The sequence below is a fragment of the Anguilla rostrata genome, chromosome 8 (assembly GCF_018555375.3).
Source record: "Anguilla rostrata isolate EN2019 chromosome 8, ASM1855537v3, whole genome shotgun sequence".
NCBI lineage: Eukaryota > Metazoa > Chordata > Actinopteri > Anguilliformes > Anguillidae > Anguilla > Anguilla rostrata.
Genome location: NC_057940.1, coordinates 14,970,437 through 14,991,644, shown reverse-complemented (window position 1 = coordinate 14,991,644; position 21,208 = coordinate 14,970,437). Strand labels below are relative to the sequence as shown.

The window sequence follows — 21,208 nt, the reverse complement described above, 5'->3', positions numbered from 1 at the left end:
ACTGCAGATGTGCCACACAATTTTGGTTTTTAAAAAAAAGCTTTATTAAGGATTGTCATCCACAACTCAAATGCACATAAAAACAAACGATTGCATAGATTCACATGTTAATAACAATCATTCTGCAATAGTTGACCAAACAATTAAAGGGCATTTGAAACACACAGCCTTTGTGGAAGCTATATATACACACAAATCTTTTCTAACTGAACAATGGCTTTCTTTGAGGGAAGGGGGAGGGTGGGTGCCAACTGAACACAATAGGCTATGTTGTGGTCTGGCTCCTGAATGGTCTGTTGTGGTCCAAGAACAGTACCTGATAAAAGGCAGCCTACCATGGGGGTTATCCATTAACTGTAGTACAGATCTCAGTGCAGGTGCTACCTTTCACTCTTCATTTGCAGCCACCTTTGTTGGCCAGTTAGCATCTTGTGGCTGACATTTCATAGTGCTCTGCAGTCAAGATGCTGAGTCTAGGCAGAAGGGTTGTTGTGTGTTGCTGCTCTGGTATTCATCTTCACCCATGTACTGGAGCACGTATGAAGAGCCAAACTGTAGCATATGACCAGTCAAACTAACCATATATGCCAGACAGCGTAGGAATGCCCTGAAACACACGTAAGAAATTAGGGCAAAGAAACTAAAGATGGGTGATAAACCATAAGCAGAGCAACCACAAGTGGTTACATTTTAAATTAAACCAATTGAAACTACTCTTCATAACTTAATGCTATGATTGAGATCCATCATCCTTTTGCAGCTTCACCAGTTTTGGGGTTCAGCTTTAACTCATTCACCAAAGCTGGCTAAAAATAAGCGCCTCGTGTAGACAGAGTGGCTCAGTCAGGTGACTAAATGAGTTAAATTTGAAAAATTGTATCTACAGCTGTGGAACACATCTGACTTTGTCCCACAGTGGTAGGGTGAACTTCCATGGATTCCTTGAGTAACCAGTACATCACAAGCTTCTTCATGGATACAAGTAGTTCTTAAATCTGAACCCACAATTGTGGCCAATGACAAACATCTAATCTGCTCTGTAGAGCCACGTGATCTCCCCATTATTGCATTGAAGCCCAAAGATGAACAGTACTCACATTAGCATCTGCTTAACACCCACACACCTGATGTCATATGACAGTGTGTACATCTCACACAGCCTAGCTTTGATTATCAGACATCCAAGGAAGTCCTTTGGATGCAGTTTGTAAAGGTGAAAGGACAGCTTTGCCATTCCATTCTTTCGAGGTTTTTTGCAATCTTGGTCATCCTAAATAACGAGAAAGTATTTTGTGAGCACCTGAACAAGCAAACTGAATAACTAAACTAAAACAAACACAATCATGAATAAGTAAAGGTTCATAGGCAGGCAGGGTCAAAGAATTAAACATGGACGATCAGTCTTTAAAAAAAAAAAAAAAAAACCCAACCCATTTCCTGTAAATTAAAATGCAAGGAATATGCATCTGTTTCTCAAATGTGTATAGTTACTACAGTCATAAGCACCACCGTTACATATCATTATTAGTAACATATTATCATTATTAGTAATATTAGTTACAAGTCCTCCACCCCCACATACCGGTGCCTTGGTCCACCTCTGCCCCCTCTCCAGAACAATGAATGGAGTGTTGGCAGGCAGGGACTGGAAGAACTCCTCTGTGTCCACTGTGGTCCCATCCGACTCCAGCACCAGAGTCAGGAACTGGAAGGACAGCAGGAAGGCACTTGCAGTCTAGGGGTTGTCAAAACGATTAGCTCCAGGTGGGACAGTGTCCAGGTGTCAGTATCAGGCTGAAGAGCCAGCCCATTTCCCCCAACACACCCCACACACACCCACAATAAACCAAGAACTTACTTTGAAAACTACTATTGGGTGGCATTATGGCATGGCCACAATACTTGAAGTATTGATCAGAAACATGCCAGTAGTGCACAGTATTAATTGAAAAATGAGCCATTTAATTTGAAATTTGAATGAGCAGTGACTTCTAAGTGGGATTATACAACCAAGATGAACATTAAAGCTTAATCTCTAGGCAATTATTTAAAAATAAATAAATAAGATGTGATTTCTTTAGAAGTTTTAGTGACTTAAGTTTAATGATGCAGTGGTACCTCCATGTGAAACTTACTTTATCCAGGAGGTCATCCAGTGAGGTAGCGATCACACCTTTCTTCTGACAGCGGTCGTTTGTGGACACCTTGAAAGGGCGGGGTGAGGGCATGGGCAAGACTCGCTGACTGAGGGAAGTGCTCAGCAATGACACTTTCCTGCAGGTAAAACCCATTACTGCAGTCCACAAGGAATTGCTGCCCATGTTATCATCTCGGAATCTCAGCCAAATAGTCAATGATTCCACATTGACGGATGGTATTTTGAAAGCAGTGTTGCCGATTGCAGGTAAATTTGTTTGAGCAGAATTTGTTCTAACTGGTTTCTCAACAGAAATTGACACGTTTACGTTTTCTTAAAGAACTTTTTCTACAGGATGCTCCTGTGAAATCTTTCTTCAAAACAGTCACTCTTGGAAGTATGGTTTTTAGTGCCCTGCGTGGATCAAACTTTATAATAGGGCAGGCGTAGATGCGACATTCGATTAATTGCAATGCGCAACCTAACACTAGAGTTCACTACTCACCTCATAACGTATACCGGAACAATCATTTTTGCGTACTCCATGATGGAGTGAGGTGCGTCCGAATTAAACAGCCAAATTCGCCCACTCCTGCAAAGTTTTGGAAATGGCTGCGACCTGGTCGCCTTACCACAGAATGTCAACACCTCGTCAAACTTTTCAGGATGGGCTATGGGAGAGAAAGGCTACGATGCCTTTAAATAACTTTGTGCTGACGACACTATTGGTTACTCTAAAGTAGCTACAATTAGTCAAGTGCAGCGATTTTTCACGAATTGGGAAATTGTCCAATCTGACATGGCCGTAGGCTAATCGATTCAAGAACGCGATTGCTTCGTTGACTTCGTTAACACAGCCTTATACATTTTAATCAACATAAGTGAAAATTTCAAACGTTTATATTTCTAAACTTAAGAGTTGAAAATTTCAGCATATTCTGGAAAAGTATTTGGCCGTTGCAAAAATAAACAGATCAGTAAAATACTGAACACCCTTTGAGTAGCCGATCTGTGAACAACACACAGCTGAATGCTATGAGGACGAGTTTTATTCCAGCTACAGTATATGCAATTTACTTTTTCTATTTTCTTTCAGTTATTTTGATATTTCAGAGTTACTGCAACCACCGATATGGGGTGTAATGACACAATTATATGTTTGTTCATAATGTATTGGGACAGGATGTAGATTATGTAGCTAATAATGACAAAATGTGGTTCTTTGAAGAAGGGCACGGTGGCGGACTAAAAAAGTAATTAAGCTATCTGGGGTTGTGCTTAATATTAGTTGTGCTATATATTATGTATGAGTATCCTGTTCGCAATGTCACATTTCAGAGGCTCAGTATACTACTAAATATGCTAAATATATACTAAATATAGGGCCACCAATTTCTCTCCCGTTTTTCTCGCATTCTATTCAGTCCTCCGCCAGCTAGAGGTCAGGATAGCCTCTTTGTCACGTCCCTTCTGAAACCACTGTCCCATTTGCACCATTGCAATAATCTAAATTGAAGTAATTGCCACTATTTAAGGACAGATGATGACTGACTTATACAATTACTAACTACCTGCTGCAATATTTTAAATGTGGGACATGATAGGTATTGCTAGAATAAGTGGGAAAATGCCCACATTAAAAATAAGAGCCGTTATATAACATTTAACTTGTGCAAAAAATTTAATAAAATAAATTCATAATTCAACTAAATAACTAATCATGTTCTTCAATAAGTAGAATCAGGTGTCTTAGTACAGGGCTAAAACAAAAACGTGCAGCCACACCGGCCTTTTTCGGATAGGATTGGATACCATTGCTGGAGAGCCACAGATTCTCTTGGTTTTTTATTTTTTTCTTAATATCTGTAACCAATTCAGACCCAAGAAACCAGGTGCTAAGTTAACTGTGTAATCAACTGCTATAACTGATCAATTGCTGTGCTACTCAAGTTCTGAGTAACAATGAAAGCCAGCAGACCCTGTGGCTCTCTATGACCAGGAGTGAGGACCGCTGGCTCAAAGGCATGCTTTTCGGAGCATTTAATCATCCTTCCATCCATTTGTTCATTTTCCTTTCTGACACCCCAGAATTAGATTTGCTCATTGTTTTTAGAAATATCCAAATTGGCTGTGTTTATGGGGACCCCTGGAGGATAACCATTGATATACAAGTTTAATTCCCCACAGGTCACATGGTGGAGACAAACTGGTGAACCCATAAAATAGGCTATAGTAACATGACTTGCCGTAAATAACACTTATTCTCGGTTTAAAATAATTACTTGCGGATGGAGCGTATAAATTCCACAAAGAAAATATATCTGACCTTTTCTTCAACTTCAGCACCACTTACCTTATGGATTTTTCTTCCTACTCGGTTCCTGAACTCACTTTTCAAACATAGCCTATATTTTGATTGAATTTGAGATCTGCTGTTATCTTTAATAATAAACCAGGACCAGGCTTTGCAGACGTAGTATTTAAACTTTAGACCGAAGTCAAACAAACCGAAGGGCAGCATAAACGTAGGCCTATGTCTTGCGTAGTTTTAGTAAAAGGGAAGGTAGCCAGATTTGCCTTTTTTAAGTTGAAATCAAATGGAATTATCATGACATTCTGTCGCGTAGGTGAAAAATAGGGCAGTGGGTGTACTTGCACTGAGAAATTAACGTGTTATAAACATATTCGTTCATGTGCTGAAATTGTTGTGCATGTTTGCTTCCGTGCAAGCCTGATCAGTTGTGTTATAAGATCAAATCGACGTTGATCTTTTTTGTTTCATATATTGTATTTGCGTTACTTGCGAGTTGAGGCTAGATTGTAGACCTGTATATAAACAGCTTTGCTCCAGAATCTGTACCCATCTGCAGTCTTCCTGAAAGCTGTAGTTCCAGAACGCAAGCAACCGTTTTGACATTTGTAGATCGACAGTTGTAGTGTAGTTTACAGCTTGGTCTGGCAACCCTGTTAATGCACTACCAGTGAATGGCGAATTTCAGGCAGCTGAAAGTTGAGTTAGTTAGCACTGGCAGCTAATATAATCTTGATCGTGCTTCTGTAATGAATCTAACGTCATAATTTATTTTATACATCGTTAATCTGGTGAGTCCATTTTACTACACTAGACTGACGGCGTTAGGCAGTGAGATCTTTTCGTTAGCTTGCTAAATCAGCTAGCAATGTAGCAAGCTAAGTTAGTTTATTAGCAGTGCTGCTATACAAATCTACCTACAGAGTGGCAAGCTAAAAAAGATTATAGTACATTTGTCTTAACTGGCCGTTTTATAATGGTACCAACCCACTAGCCAACGATGCAATCTCACGTTAATAAGTATATGCCAGAGACTGTGAAAAATCGGTATATGCCCGTTTAAGAAATTGTAATAAAGTAAAGTTAGCTGTCGTAGAGCCATAAGTAGCTAGCTAGCTAACGTTAGGTCAGTGGTATTCAAACTCGGTCCTTGCTGCCCTCTATCTGGTTTTAGTTCCGACCATTACAATCCCAGAATTTTAACAAGCTATTTTGTCTTAATTAGGTGCTTTTCGTGTTTAGAGGGATTTATCGTCTTAAACCACATTATGTCTGGAATAGCTATGCATGCCATGAAGAATAAAAGTCCCGTGTTCACATTATGCTTGTTGTGGTGTAATGCGAATAACTGCATAAAAAGAGATTCATTGCTTAACTAAAGACGGAGGGTGAATCAATAGCCTCCTAATTAGTGACGGCGTGTACACCTGGCCACTAACTAACCATTTGGTAGATAATGAAGAATTCATTATCGTAAGAATTCAGATAAAATGAAATAGTGCCAAACCTACATGTTAGCCTAATAAGTTTGAGGGGGGGAAAGATTTTCTTAAATACGTTTCGTCTCGTGAGTTGTCTAACATAGGGGGGGAGGGGTTATAAAAATAACATTTACGTTTACATTGTTTTCTGTCTATCGTAGTTTGCTAGAGCAGTTTGCTTACGGCGTTATTATTTGTGATTGAGCGATGGATAGCAAGGAGATGGAGACTGAATCTTCTCCTGATGCACGCTATGGGGAGCCACAGAAATGGCAACAAAAATGAGAGTGAACGTAATTTTTAAAAGGATAGTCTGGTACCACACACACACAGCCTCTTGAGGTTATTTGAAGTATCGTTGTATTTTCTTACTTTAAGCACAATGTCAGGACCACAATTGAACCACAGGGTGGTGTTGTGTACCATAATAACTGAGAGCTTGTTCCCGAGCATCAATATTGAGCAGCCCTAATGCTTTCAGAACTGTAATGAAATTTATGTTCAATATAAAAAAGGGTATTGGGGAGTCAGGATGTTAAATGTCAGGCTAAAATAACCATCCCTTCACAGGCAGGGCACGCCCACGATCCAGCAATGTCTGCGGGGAATGCTGGTGGCTTGTTTGAGACGCTACTGGTCACCACCGAGAGCAACATCACCACCATCCGCTACAACCGGCCTCATAGGAAGAATGCCATCTCGATTGTGGTAAGACGACCAGGCTGCCCTCGCGCTGCAGCTGCCTACTCCACCCAGCTCGGCTGTTTTGACAGCGATCAGGTGCTGGGTTGTGGATGAGGAGCTTCAGCAGAGCATAAGAGGACCAGACCAGATTCTCAATCTGCATTTGTTTGACTCATTTGTTTTGCATAAATGCTGACAGAAATGTGTGTGTGACACTAGAAACGTTGATTATTGTAGAAGATGTAAGATTACATTGTTCGAAATAAAGCAGGTAATGCTGAGCTGGGAAACCACTTAAAGGGCGTATAGCAAAATAATCGGGGCACATTAGCTAGCCATAGTCATTGAATTTCTACAACCAGCCCCAAAACACTACTTTTGATCTCTATAACAGTGAAAGATACCAACAGCAGTTGCTAAAAATACATTTTATTCTCTTTTTCTGTGTTTCCTCTTCCCCTTCTAGATGTACCATGAGATTGTAAAGGCCCTGGAGCTTGCAGGCAAAGACGAGTCTGTGATGGCTGTGCTCACCGGTAAAGCTGCTGCACCGTTCCCTTTATGTCTGCATGACCATTTGACTGGTTTACTGTTTTTTAGTTTAAAGTGCCACAATATTGAAGATTAAAAGTGAAGGGCGGCTGACCTTTGCGATTAAGAACTTGACTAAGAAGGAGGCTTGCTGTAATTTTAGGAGAAAAATATTCAAGGGGTATGAGCCATTTATTCTGCGTTTTCATTTTGTCACAAAACGGGCGTGTGGTCATTTGCTATTTTTATATTCTCTTCTTCATGGGAGAAAGCGGCGAACTCTAAATGTCATCTGTGATTACGCCCCCAGTAGCCTCCAAAGGAACACACACGCACACGTGGCTGGCTGTGTCTTTGATTTAATTTGTTTTTGCTGTGCACCCTAAGGTACTGGTGACTACTACTGTAGTGGCAATGACTTGGCCAACTTCAAATCTGTGGAGGATTCGGTCGAGGAGGACAAGGATCACATGTTTAGGTAATGATTGACGGGGGAAGCAAGAAGCTGCTGATGTGCGACAGTGGTGGATGGCTCTGCAGGAGCGGTTCATTTGCATTACCCATGATTCTTTGTTTAAAGGGACTTTGTGAGGGCGCTCATTGACTTCCCGAAGCCCCTGATTGCTGTGGTGAATGGTCCAGCAGTTGGAGCAGCTGTCACAGTGCTCGGACTAGTTGACATGGTCTATGCAACCGAAAGGGTGAGCAAACTTACTTTAGTGGGGGATTCAGATCATGTAGGGTTTTGGCTGGTTTGCGTCCCGAGTCTCTCATAGTTTACCTAGCAGATGTAATTTAAGGTTGAACTAAAGCCAAAATAATTAATTAATATGTTGATCCTACCCTGAAGAGTAATTTATCCCCGTTCCAATGGGTCATCTACTGTATAATACTTCACCTCCCAACCCCCACCTCAGAGCACCATCCCCAAAATGAATTCCTGGTTATACCACAGCTCGTAGATTCAATTCCCAGCTGGAGTGATGGCATTGTACCCTTTAGTGAGGTAGTTGATCTGAATTGCTTCTGTATAAATATCCAGCTGTGTGAAAAGGATTGTATGAAACAGATAACAAGCTTGTGTATGTCACTCTGAATAACACCTACTGAATACCTGAAATGTAAAAAGTCTGTATCAGCCCAGCAGTGTGTGAAGTGTTTTTGGGTCTGACTGTATTATTATCCATGGTCCCCCTCGCCCTCCAATGTCCACAGGCGACTTTCCATACCCCTTTCGTCAAGCTGGGACTGTGCCCGGAGGGGTGCTCGTCCTACCTCTTTCCCAAAATCATGGGCCCAGCCAAGGTAAGATCCAGGCCCTGTCCTAAGCTGAGTAATGTAACTGTCCTCCACCACTGTCACCTCCAGCATTCCCCCCTGCTGCTTCGCTCAGCTTTAACACCGTTATTACACTGTTGAACAAGTCTTCATCTTTTTTTTTTACCCTGACTATTTTGTCAAAATGTTTGCATTCCTCCTCAACATCAGTAGAGGATAAGAGAGCCTGCAGTGGATGTGTTGAGGAGGATATCTTGTGATGCTACAAATTGCCTCTGCTTTCACAGTGTAAAAAATGCGTTCTCACGTTACTGGCCCCCTCGTGGTGGAGTGATCTTCCTGTGGTTATCAGGACTGCAAAATCATTGGCCATCTTATGAAGCACACTGCAGATCCACATCTTGGCTCTTTTCCTTTCACAACCCCTGTCCTCTCCTATGTTTTGTATTACGAGAGGCTTTTATTTTATTTTTTTTATGTCTTGTTTATATGGAGGGTATCTGTATGTATTGAGGAATTGTATTTTGGTTTTTGGTTAGCATACATAACCCACATTAGTGCTTTAGTGATGTTTCATCTTCATTTGCTGGTCTGAGAATATAGTTAACCACGTTTTTGTACTACTATTATTCACGTAACTCGGGGAATGCCGTTATGCTCTCTTATATTGTAAGTTGTTCTCGATAAGAGCATCTCCCAAATGAATCTAATGTGATTTGCAAATGGATGCCCGCCTAGGTATATGTCTGTCTGTCTGTCTGTCTCACAGGCCAGCGAGATGCTGCTTTTTGGTAAGAAGCTGTCGGCGACGGAGGCCTGCCAGCAGGGACTGGTGACTGAGGTCTTCCCTGACAGCACGTTCCAGACGGAGGTGTGGGAGAGGCTGAAAGCCTACGCTCAGCTGCCCAGAGACGTAGGCGAAGCTCCTCTTTTACTTCCTTTACTTTTAATCGGGGAATTGTGTGTGGAGAGTTGCGTGGCCCTTGCAAAATGGAGAGGACGGGGCTAGGAAGAACAGGGGAGTTGAGGTTGATATTGGACTCTGGAAATGGTCCATGGGATAACTGCAAACATCGCGCCATGTCAGACCTGTGCGCTGTGATGATTGTATGTGAAGTAATGTGATTAAATCTGGAGGGGTGGGGTGCCGTAGGTGTCTCAGCTCTCCCCTTTGTCTCATGCACTCCTCTGTCTTTCCGTTTGTTTGTCCACCTGTCTGTCCCTCAGTCACTGGCCCTGTCCAAACGGCTCATCCGGAGCGTGGAGAAGGAGAAGCTCCACAGTGTTAACGACAGGGAGTGCGAGCAGGTGAAGGAAAGACTGCACTCGGAGGAGGCTCTGAATGCCGTCATCCACTTCCTCCAGGCCAAATCGAAGCTGTGACCGCCAGATCGTCTGGACGCGCCTCTCTGAACGCCCGCTCACCAAGCTAGAACTGCGAACTGAGAGCTGGTCGAGTGCTGCCTGAGCCCGAGCCCATACAGGGGACTATAACTACAGTACAGAAGCTTCTGGAAAAATTATTGTTAATTCAACTTGATCGTTGATATTTTAACACATGCATTGTTAAGTTTATGCCTTGCAGGATATGCTGTCTGAACTGTTGCTTGCTTGCTAGTTAACCAGTCAGCTACATAACCATCCACTAAAGCTGAAAGAGAATCTGGCACTGGGTAGCTAACCTATGTGGTTTCATTGTAAACAAACTACTTGAATCTGGCAGTACAGTGTAGTTGGATAGCTAGCCAGCTAAGAATGAAATGGGGCAGGCATGGCTTCATATTTCATTGCTATGCTTTTTTTTTAGTCTTTTAAGAGTCCAAATTTTGTAGTCATGCAACTTTCAGAGGCAGAAAACAGTTATTTAGGGTTTACATGTATAATAAGAAAGATTGGAAATATATATTGGTTCAAATGGCATCAGGTGCATATCCTTAAGTAAAAACGTTATCTGTGTGCCCTGTAATTGGCTGCTTTGTACAGATGTTTTTATGACACATTAAATTAAATCTGAACTGTTATTTGTTGAAGAGAATATTAACCAATAGGGAGAACTAAAGGCATTTCTGATAATGTAATCATCAGGAAAAATAAGAACAAGAAAAGGAATAACAGTAGTAGAAGTAGTAGTAGTTGTAGTAGTAGTAGTAAAATAATAAGAATATCCAAAAGCAGTCCAAATTTCTTTATTAATATAATTTAATGTCATTGAAATTAAGAGTAAGAACATGTTCAGTGTGAAAACAGTTATCCAAACGTTTCAAACCAATGGCATTCAAACCAAGCAAACATTTGACCAACAATTGACCTATCAAAAATAAATAAATGCAGCCTCTAGATTATATACACCGATCAGCCACAACAAGCCACAACACAATCAGAAAAAAGCAGAAAGATGCAGGTGGTTTTAATGTTGAGGCTGATCGGTGTGTGTAGGTATTTGATACCTCATGTTACAAAAGGATTTCACGAGCAATGTCGGTAAATATTGGAGGTTTGACAAGCAACGACAATGACAATGACAAACGGTTTGAGACTTCATTAGCATTACTCAGGATGACCACCATCCACGTTTAGTGCCACATGTCTGCAGGCCGCGACACGGCCTATTCGAAATATTAGTAACGGGAACGCTGAGCGTGGACAAGGAGGGCGTGTTCTGATAACGTTCCATGCACAACTTTGCACCATACCTCAAATGTGAGATTATTTTTTTTGTTGTTGCTTTAACTCTCCAGGAGAGGGAGCTAAGTTCACGAGGAAAGTTTCTTCCTTGGCAGGTGGACGACAGTTTCGGTCCTCTCAAAACAACGGTAGCCTGCACAGGCTTCTCATCGGGGAATATCAAGGTTGTGTGCAACTTATTTCGCGCTGTATTGCATGCTTGCTTTATTTCTTGCTTGCTTTCTTTCAGAATTTTTGTTTTCGGAATGCAATAGTCTATTTCAGTTAATATCATACGTTAGTCTTAATGAAATAATAATAATAATAATAATAATAATAATGGTAATAATAATAATAATAATTATAATAAGAAGCCCTTAAAAAAAAAAACAAGATAGTGCACCAAGTATTATCAATTGGCTGGGCAATAAGGAGTGTCATCACACAACCAATTTACATTTTTGGTCTCAAATTTGTTGTGATTTACTGACTATTCCTGAATTATTATCCTGAATTACGTAACGAAAGCTGACCAAAGTGACGAAATGGCCCAAAAAAATAAACAAACCGTAAGCCTACATCAAATCCAAGGTTTTTTGGTTTTTTAAAGAGTTTTTACGTAGGCCTTCAATCGCTGCATCGATGTGGGCTAGATGATAGTCGGGTACGCTGTACACAAATTTACCTAATCAGAAAGTGGCAAAGCATTGATACGTAACCGTTTTGCATGGCGTAGGCTCAATAAAAAGTGGAAGGTATTTGGAATTTTGTTGGGACAAAAAGCAAATACTTATTTTATTAGAATGTATTTATTGTTAGGTGTAATATCAACTCGTCAATGCTTACGGAGTCCAAAGTTGTGAAATGCAAATGTATTCTTAAATACATCATTGTTTATTTTACACTGAGCATAATAATAATAATAATAATAATAATAATAGCTATTATAGTATTATTCTCGTGGCAACAACGATAACGGTAACACCATTAATTGCGATGAACTGGTAAACTATGGCAAAGGCGTAAGGTCAAGTAAAAGTGGAGTTCTGAATTGTGTAAACAGCCCGGGGGCAGAGGGAAAGTTCACGCCTGGGTCCCCGAAAGGGGAAACCCGCGAAGGACAACTAGGGTCCACGGCCTCTTAATTAGGTCGATCTGTTGGGGATTGTAAAGATATTAATGCCAGGTCACCATTCCGCACCGTCATTCAGAGATGAATTTCATTGTCCAGACTCCACTCTCCGACTGTCAAACCAAATTAACAGTGCGCTCTCATAAATTAGTATGATCTTCAGCTGTAAATTATACAATATCCTTGTAAAATGTCTCTGCGCCCCATCGACCCCGTTAAAAATTCTTGTTTGTGCTTTTCTGCTTAATTTTCTCGAAGCCCTGATCATTCTTATCTATTTAACATTCTAGCCGACTGTTCACTAAATATATTGACTTGTGTTGCAATAGGCTATACTGTAAAAATAATATTTTCAGAAAATAACGATGTGGGATAGTTTAACGCTATGCTTTTCAAAATAAAAATAAAAATGAAATTAAGTGTATTTCACATTTTAGGAAATAAGACCTTTAAATCCGTTTATATTGTGCACAACTTTCTCAATCTGAGTTGCAGATTCAGCTACATTTGATATATGGTTATTTGATATGATCTATTTTAGCCTATAGGCAGTAGCTATTACATGTATTAATATGCTTTATATATTTACCCGATTGATTTTAAATAGGGCATATTAATTAGGCTAGCCTAATTGATGCAAAGCCCACGACCGCCATCTAATTGTGCAAAAGGTAGCTAACTTGCATTTAATGTGCATTTACGCCTTCACAAATAATGCCTTATTAGGTGTCGGTGGCGTCCGTTTGGTTTTTAACGTAGCTAAATCTCATTCGAACACCCATGCAGTTTCTCACGCTTAGTCTCCTTTTCGTTGAAAATTAGTTTAATTTTGCACTAATTAAGTTGTTTACTCCTCCCTGGTTTCGGAGGTGAGAGACCCGCTGGGTGCTTTGATCCCACCAGGCGTTGATTGGAACCTTTAAGTAACGGCTAATATTAATAAACCCTTAATTACGGATCCAAACTGCAGGAAGTAAACACACGCTTTATTATCCCACGTTCACTTTATTTCGTATTAAAAAGTGCTATAACTATCAAATCTTATCATTCCACACTTTTATTTATGAACAAAGTTTATATTATTTTAATACTCAAACTAAACTAAGCATTCAGTTTCCCGATCATTACAATATTTGGGCTAAATATGTCGATTTCACAGTCAATCAGTAGGCCTATTACATTTTTGGACGATACTCATTTATTTTAAATTCAACCTTTTTAATTGTTTGAATAATTCCAGTTTTTATCATAGGCTTAAATAGGCTACTATAAAATAGGCTGTAGGTTACTAAGAGAAGCGCTTACAGACATGCATTGATTATCGACTATCATAGTCGTGTATTTGGCCTAATTAAAAACAAAAATTGCTTATACGTTCTTATTCATGATCTGTTTCTATACGCTGGACCGTGCTCCTCTTTTAGTCATCTGTTAGCTTGCTGAAATGGGCAGGGAGTTGGCTACACCTCTTCTAAACTTTTTTTCCCCCGCTGAAGTGTGTGTGGCCAGAAGTGAAAAGGCATAGCTGCAGCTTCTCCAGACGACGGTCTCTGATTGGATGCCAGAATGCGTTTTGGGAGGAGCTTTCCAAGTAGCAAAAAGGAAAAAGTTTAACTGCGTGAAAAGAGTCCTCTCTCGTGACGGATGGTCCAAGTTCAGAAGTTTTTCTACGCTGTTCCTGCTGAATGAGTCGGCAGTCGCTCAAATCTGAGACCTAAGACTATCTTTCCTTCCAGTTTTGGTTTCAGTGTCAGAACCGGAGCCGTGGTTTGAATGTAAAATTAAACCTTTGGAGAAAAGTGGAGTTATAACGCTACAGACTTGGGAAAGTTCGCTTGCCAGGGAGAGCTTGGAACTGTGGATGGGCGAAATGCAGGCGCGCTATTCCGTCTCCAGCCCGAACTCGCTGGGCGTCGTGCCCTATATAAGTAGCGACCAGAGTTACTACAGAACCGCTGGTGGAGGGTACGCTGGGATGCCGGCACCAATGAGCATGTACACGCATGCACCCCACGACCAGTACCCCTCCAGCATGGCTCGAGCGTACGGGCCGTACAATCCGCAGCCTCAGCCGAAAGATATGGTGAAGCCACCATACAGTTACATCGCTCTAATCACCATGGCTATCCAAAACTCGCCAGACAAGAAGGTGACCCTCAACGGGATTTATCAGTTCATCATGGAACGGTTTCCCTTTTACCGAGATAATAAACAGGGCTGGCAAAACAGCATCAGGCACAACTTATCCCTCAACGAGTGTTTCGTCAAGGTTCCCCGGGATGACAAGAAGCCCGGCAAGGGCAGCTACTGGACTCTGGACCCGGACTCGTACAATATGTTTGAGAACGGCAGCTTTTTGAGAAGGAGGCGGCGGTTCAAAAAGAAGGACGCCCTTAAAGAGAAGGAGGAAAGAACTACTAAGGAGACGCCGTCCACGAGGCAGCCTGGTCGGGAACAGGAGCAGCTCACGCAGGGCTCACAGCCGGTCAGGATTCAGGACATAAAGACCGAGAACGGGACTGCGACTCCTCCGCAGGCCGTTTCGCCTACCCTGAGCGCTGTGCCAAAAATTGAGAGTCCGGACAGCAGCAGCAGCAGCATGTCCACTGGAAGTCCACATAGTATCCCGTCTAACCGATCCATAAATCTGGAGAGCTCCGAGCATCACCACCACGGCCAAGCCTCTGCTCAAGGATTCAGTGTGGACAACATTATGACATCGCTTCGGGGGTCCCCCCAGGTTGCGACGGAGCTAAGTTCCACACTCGTGCCGTCTTCCAGGACAGGTATAACCCCTTCTTTGTCGCTTAACTATGCAAACCAAACTTCCGTCTACAGCTCGCCCTGTAACCAAAATGCCATTTCCACGAGCTCGAACGCGACGTACCATTGTAATATGCAAGCCATGAGTTTGTATGCTGGGGATCGATCTGGTCACCTGGGACCGACTACCACAGTTGACGAAACGTTGCCCGATTACTCCATCACTACCACAACTTCTTCACTGACCCACGGCAATCTAAGTTCCGGCCAGGACGGTCACCACCCTCATCAGGGACGGCTTGCTTCTTGGTACCTAAACCAAACTGGTGATCTAAGCCATCTTGGTGGCGCATACCCCGCGCAGCAACAGAACTTTCACTCCGTCCGAGAAATGTTTGAATCCCAGCGAATTGGCTTGAATAATTCTCCTGTGAACGGGAATAACAGTTGTCAAATGTCCTTTCCCTCGAGCCAATCCATTTACCGCACATCCGGGGCTTTTGTTTATGACTGCAGCAAATTCTGACCAAAACAATGTCATCTGTGAATAATTTTTGTTACATTTAAAAATTAAATAAGCCCAAAGATTTTTTGTCGTCTATTGCCCCATAAATGGACTTGAAATCCTACCGAGAGACAGAAAACCTAATCTTGGTTTTTAAGGGCAGTGTTGATCCAGATAACACGTAAGTTTCATCTTGATGTTTTAAAAAAATGATGTTAAAACCATATATCAATCTTTCACGGACTCTCTATTAAATGTAAATTGCATATAGTAATTTATTTCCAAATATGAAGTTGGATACTGAGGACCAAACACCAACAAAGTGTTTTTAAATTGAACTTCCTAAAGTGTTCAGAAATGTTCCACTATAAAAAATGGAACCTGTATATCGCCGTATCAATCTTCTCCTTTTGTTGAAAATATTCTGAAGGCATTGCATTGTTTGTTTAATAAATTCCCATTTTATTTCAGTTAAAACTACGCCTGATTTTTTAGATTATTGTCAACGTGCATGATATGTGTTGTGGGAGTTGGAAAAATTACGAGCGTAAAATTGAGAATATTTATCATAAAAGCCTTATTTTGGTTGCCTGGCTTACTGATCGAACATTTGTAGGTAATAAATGAAACGTATAAACGCCTTAGGCTTTAGTCGTGTGCATATTTGAATCCCTGGCCCAGCTAGTATTCAACTCAAAAAACTTAAATCGTGTTTCATTCGTGGCCTACATTTCTTTTGCGCAAAGCGTTTCGGTGCTTTCTTTTCTACTAGAACTACTTATTTTTAGGAGGCTACTTCTATAGATATCTGGCACAAATAATACTTTTAACAATCTCTTTAGGCAAGTAGACTGCAGGCTGTAGCCTGTGTGGTATATATATAATATATAGTCTACCGTTTAGGCTACGGCCTGTATAAAACAATGAAAACAACGACAAGTGACACCCCATTTCTGTCTGTGAATGGCGACCGCTTGCTTTCACATTAAACATGTTTCTTTTTTTTCCCACGACCAACATATTTTAATAAGTCATCATTTATTTGGCAAATGCTCTTAACAAGGATGAGCAAGGCTTATGCAAAACTTTGGCAGTCGGTTTTATTGTAATTTGAAACCATAAATAGAAACGGTGTTTAACTTTAATGAGTATTTCCAAATGCGGGTAACATACGTGGCTAATGTCACGTTTGCTACACATGCATAGTTGTTAACCCTTAGATTTTATTTAACCTTAAATATCTGAAGTACCGTGGGGATTATAATTCTATGTGAGACGACCTAATCCAGCAAACCAAGCATTTTAGCTAAAGCGAACCATAGAAAATTAAATGTACTTTCATACTACCTACACAATAGGTTAATTCCTTCAATTAATATTAATATTTAGTTTTTCTTATAATAGTTACAACTTAAATTGTGAAATTGTTATCGTTATGTTTTTCGTATACAGGTAACTTAATTTTTATTTATTTATTTATTTATTTTTAACAAATAATAGTTTCTTTATAGTCGGCTTCCCCTTAGTCTCACTGTAAGAAGCCAACCTCAGCACAAAGTGTACTTGGCTTGGAATGGAGGGCTATTTCTTCAGAAATTGAACGAACTGGTGGCGCGTTTACTGCAATGTCAAATAAGTTCACATAACTCATTTACTTGTTTTCTGTTTTGCAAATAGACAGTCATTTAAGGTGGTCTTGTTTGCACTGCTGTATGGGGCATTCTGCGTTTCGTATCTATGTTTTCCATGCCTCTCAGAAATGCCCAGTCTGTCATCGTCTTGACCCGAGGCCTCCTTGACATTTTAACTGTTCCTTCGTCTGTTTAAATGTGCCTCTGAATGCCTGCGTGTGTTCGTAGGCACACTCCCTTCCGTAGTTCATGCCACTGTATGAGAAGAGGTACCTCAGCGGATAGTAAGAATCTATTTCGAAGATAATATAAATAAGTAAATGTTGCGCATCCACGCATATACAGGTGAGGCGCACACAAAATACACACAGTTACGTAATAATAATAATAATAATAATAATAATAATAATAATGCAATTATTTAAACTATTCTAAAATATTGTGGCTTGTTGAAGTCTGCGCTATAAATGACAAAAGCTTGTAAAAGCAAACACATGATTCAGATAGGCAAACACTGATTACTTAAAACGCACACCTATAGGCTAAGTTGTCATTCCTTTGCTCGGTCTGGTTTGGAACCCAAGCACAAAGCGACAACAACCCTGCAAATTCTGCCAAAAACCAATCTCCAGAGCGACTTGCATCTTGGCCTCTTTTTGACATCTGTTCTTTAACTGGACAAATGGAAGGACATATTTCTTCTGTTGTCAAGTGCAATTGCAATTGACCGACATTATATTTTACCACATCTGTTGCAATGCTTTAGTGCACCAACGATGTATTTGATGCACGACTTTAGTGGTAACAAAAATAACTTGTAGGCTATAATATATACAGCCTACAAGTTGTACATACAGGCTGTGCACGGATTTTTCTCGCCTGGATTTTATACAGCTGTGCTTTGTTGTTACCCCTTATAACGTAGCTCCTGATTTCATAGCAACATATTTTAACATCATTGCAGTTTTAATCAACTGTTGCAGGTTGCCTGTCTTTGTGAAGTACAGTGTAGTCTGAACAGTTATTTAATATGCATGACGTGAGAAATTCAAATTGGATGGCAAATACGTTCTCCGGAAACCGAAACCAAAATAATAGGTAAATATGGACCCTTCAGATTAACCCCTATTCGATACGCTAATAGGTCACTACTTTTAAAAATAAGTAGCTTGTTAAATAATATTAGCCTATATTAGAATTTTCCATTAAAAAAATGTAATCTCTAAATAGTAATTTCCAAAGAGCAGAAACTTTTACTATGGAATGCATAGTTTGGGCATTTTTTCCCCCAATTGAGGTTATGTTTTAATTTAGATCTTTTTTGCAATATGGCATACTTATGTACGTCGGCCTGCGCGTTTATAATTCTTAACATGTCGTAGTAATAATAAAGGTCTGGTTCTCATTGGTATGATTAATATAGTTGCTGATAGGAAAAGGTTAAGTATTTAGAGCTTGCTTATTATGTAAATGACAAAATTGTTATGTTAATAGTATTGTGAAGAGACTGAATTATATTACCAGAAGCATAATAGTCGACCTATAATTTTATTAAAGTGAACATTAAAAAAAAAAAAAAAAAAAAGGTTACCTGCTGCAAAACTAGAAGCAGGATTACATCGCACCCCAAAATGTAGACATGCAGTCGTCTACACATGCAGGGGTAGTAGCATATGTGTCTCTTTTAACTCACATCGTCGCGTTTAGAAATAACTGTAAAAAGGAGGGCATTTTATTTCAAAATATTTTACATCGATTCACCATTAACAAATTTAAGCAAATTTTGAAGTGCTTTTCCTCCCGCAACACCCTCGCCCCCGAAAAAAGTAATCAGTTTAATTTATACCAAGAGTAGCTATCTGAGTTTAATTCACTGGTAAAGGATAAATTGTGTTCATGTCCCCTCTGCGTCGCGCTTAGTAATTGACAAAGAAAATGCTGTTTTTGATGCTCAGGCATTCAGTGTTTTTAATACTCATTATAATTTAGACAGAAGCAGAAAGACTATTACAAAAATCCTACTGTAAACTGCCACAATAAAAAAATAGCAACCAATTAAGAATTGTTCAAAATTTGAAATGAATTGCCTCAGTTCGCTGGACTATTTAGCATTCGTACAGTCAGCTGAGTCGTCTGAATTTTCGCAATGGAATGCACTTTCCCGAAGGCCCTTTCGCACACAAAGAAGCGCAATCAGACTCATAAGAGACCCATCAGATTCTTTCCCAAGTAATAAACAAACGTGTTTGCCCAAGATTAATGACACTCTCAAGAGTGGGCCAGGTCAGGAAGGAATAAAATTCAATCAGAGCGTGCAATCATTTTTCCTGAGACTGAAAAGACCGAGAATGAGACGGGGGTCAACGGGGCGGACGTCAGCCGGTACAAGCAGTATCAACATACTGCTGGAGAAAGGTGATGAGACCTCACAGTCTACTCCAAAATACATTATTTCGGAATGTTATTTCGCGGAATGTTTTGTACCTGCATAAATAGCAGATTTTTATTTATTTATTTATTTTTTACATTTATTTATGTGTTTATTTATTTCACAGAAACCAAGAGTGAGCAAGTCATTTGAACATATATCAGTTATGAAGCGTAAAGACCCGGGTGAATTTTTTTTGATGGGTGAAGCGGTTTTCTGTGTTATTCCAAACACAACAGCGTTAGGGTTAATTGTGTGTCCTTCAGTCATTAGTGATCTCCTAATTAAATGGAACATTTAAATTGAATAATTCATAGGCTAATTCTACATGGTTGTAGTCTATAAATATCCAAAGGAATATGTGAATACAAGGGCGTGGGGAACAAGAGCATACTGTCACAAATTTATGCAGTTCCACAATTTAATTTAGACGTCTTCATCATTATTTAAAAGCCGAGAATCGTACCATATTGGGAGGAAAAGGCCAAGCATTAAAATGACATTACGTTGTTCAAAAGAAAGAAAGAAAAAAACGCGATATCGACATATCTTTTCAAATGTATGTTCTCAGTTATGATGAGTATTATAGTGATGATGGGTAAGTATTTCTTCTTCTTCTTCTTCTTTTTCTTCTTCTTCTTTTTCTTCTTCTTCTTGATTATTACGAGTAGAAACAATAGCAACAACAATAACAGTAACAACAACAACAACAACAATAATAATAATAATTATTATACATACGTAGAAGGGTATCGCATCAATTTATACTAAAATGAACCATGTTGTTTGCCATAGTTTATTATGCATCTTGATGCATAGGCACATATATTGCGCGCTCTATGGCAACATAGCCAGCACCACTAGCTCACCAGTGTGCACGAGTGTATTTGCGTCCTTTATATACATCAGATAATTAATGAGCGTCTTGTTTGTAATTATTCATAATGAAATGTCATACTACCAAATCAGTCGATGGTCTTAGTCACAGTAAGGAGAATCAGATAGGGTTATGTGTGGAGCAAAAATGTAGTGTAGGCTTATAATTACATGTTGTGTGATGGTAAAAGGATGTTTGGAGGGTGTGGTGTTGATTATCTTCCAGTTGATTATTTAAGCACGATCCAACGTTAAAGTTTTTCTCATATGAAAAACAAATAGACGCATGCAGCCAGTGCCGTGCACAATACCTACTTAATCAAGACGCTTCAAGTCCCAGTTTACTGGCCCCGATGACATATGATTCAAGTCAATTGATAACTATTTCAAATATGGACCGAAGTCATTAATTTCAATCGAAAGAGATAAACGACAACTAAGATGTTCAAATTTTAAATAAGATGAAAAAACTGAAAGGTCAGAGTTTATCAAACGGATCTGTCAATCAACAACTTCCCTGCCTTGACCCAAAAATATATATTAGATGCAACCCGGCATGTTTACAAAGTTAGCACGTACTTGATGTAGGCTCTAGGCTGCATTTTACATTTGATTTTAAAATCTACATTTCACCAATACAAAGGGCAGTTTAATTTACACATATATTTTATTCATACAGTATTATTCGCATTTAAATGTCTATATTAGCATTATTGTTTGCGTGTGTTTAAAAGAATATAATCACATCCACATCTTAAATTAAAAAGACAAAGGCACGACGTGGAGT

At 39.9% G+C, this 21,208-nt stretch overlaps 3 protein-coding genes across 13 annotated transcripts; 2 read left to right on the top strand and 1 right to left on the bottom strand.

Moving 5' to 3' along the window:
- Nucleotides 1-20: 20 nt before the first annotated feature.
- Nucleotides 21-4,658, bottom strand: LOC135260913 (lipid transferase CIDEA-like). Of its 4 annotated transcripts, none has more exons than XM_064346635.1 (5): nucleotides 4,491-4,658; nucleotides 2,136-2,204; nucleotides 1,583-1,735; nucleotides 1,098-1,270; nucleotides 21-607 (listed from the first exon to the last, which is right to left on the bottom strand). In XM_064346635.1, exons 1-5 carry the CDS (start codon nucleotides 4,656-4,658, stop codon nucleotides 460-462), a joined length of 711 nt encoding a protein of 236 aa, XP_064202705.1. In that variant the 3' UTR covers nucleotides 21-459. The 4 variants fall into 4 exon arrangements, with proteins under 4 accessions (XP_064202705.1, XP_064202707.1, XP_064202708.1 ...); XM_064346637.1 differs by having other exon boundaries at nucleotides 1,125-1,270; XM_064346638.1 differs by lacking the exon at nucleotides 4,491-4,658 and adding an exon at nucleotides 2,643-2,779 and having other exon boundaries at nucleotides 2,136-2,274.
- Nucleotides 2,274-10,443, top strand: LOC135260910 (enoyl-CoA delta isomerase 2-like). Of its 8 annotated transcripts, none has more exons than XM_064346632.1 (8): nucleotides 2,274-2,404; nucleotides 6,500-6,637; nucleotides 7,080-7,149; nucleotides 7,532-7,622; nucleotides 7,725-7,845; nucleotides 8,360-8,449; nucleotides 9,192-9,335; nucleotides 9,650-10,443. In XM_064346632.1, the coding sequence occupies exons 2-8, from the start codon at nucleotides 6,524-6,526 to the stop codon at nucleotides 9,803-9,805; spliced, it is 786 nt and encodes a 261-aa protein (XP_064202702.1). In that variant the 5' UTR covers nucleotides 2,274-2,404; nucleotides 6,500-6,523; the 3' UTR covers nucleotides 9,806-10,443. The 8 variants fall into 8 exon arrangements, with proteins under 8 accessions (XP_064202702.1, XP_064202697.1, XP_064202703.1 ...); XM_064346627.1 differs by lacking the exon at nucleotides 2,274-2,404 and adding an exon at nucleotides 4,637-4,760; XM_064346633.1 differs by lacking the exon at nucleotides 2,274-2,404 and adding an exon at nucleotides 4,799-5,021.
- A 3,366-nt stretch (nucleotides 10,444-13,809) lies between these two features.
- Nucleotides 13,810-15,963, top strand: LOC135260908 (forkhead box C1-A-like). The gene has a single exon (XM_064346625.1). It carries the CDS (start codon nucleotides 14,080-14,082, stop codon nucleotides 15,505-15,507), a length of 1,428 nt encoding a protein of 475 aa, XP_064202695.1. The 5' UTR covers nucleotides 13,810-14,079; the 3' UTR covers nucleotides 15,508-15,963.
- Nucleotides 15,964-21,208: the final 5,245 nt, after the last annotated feature.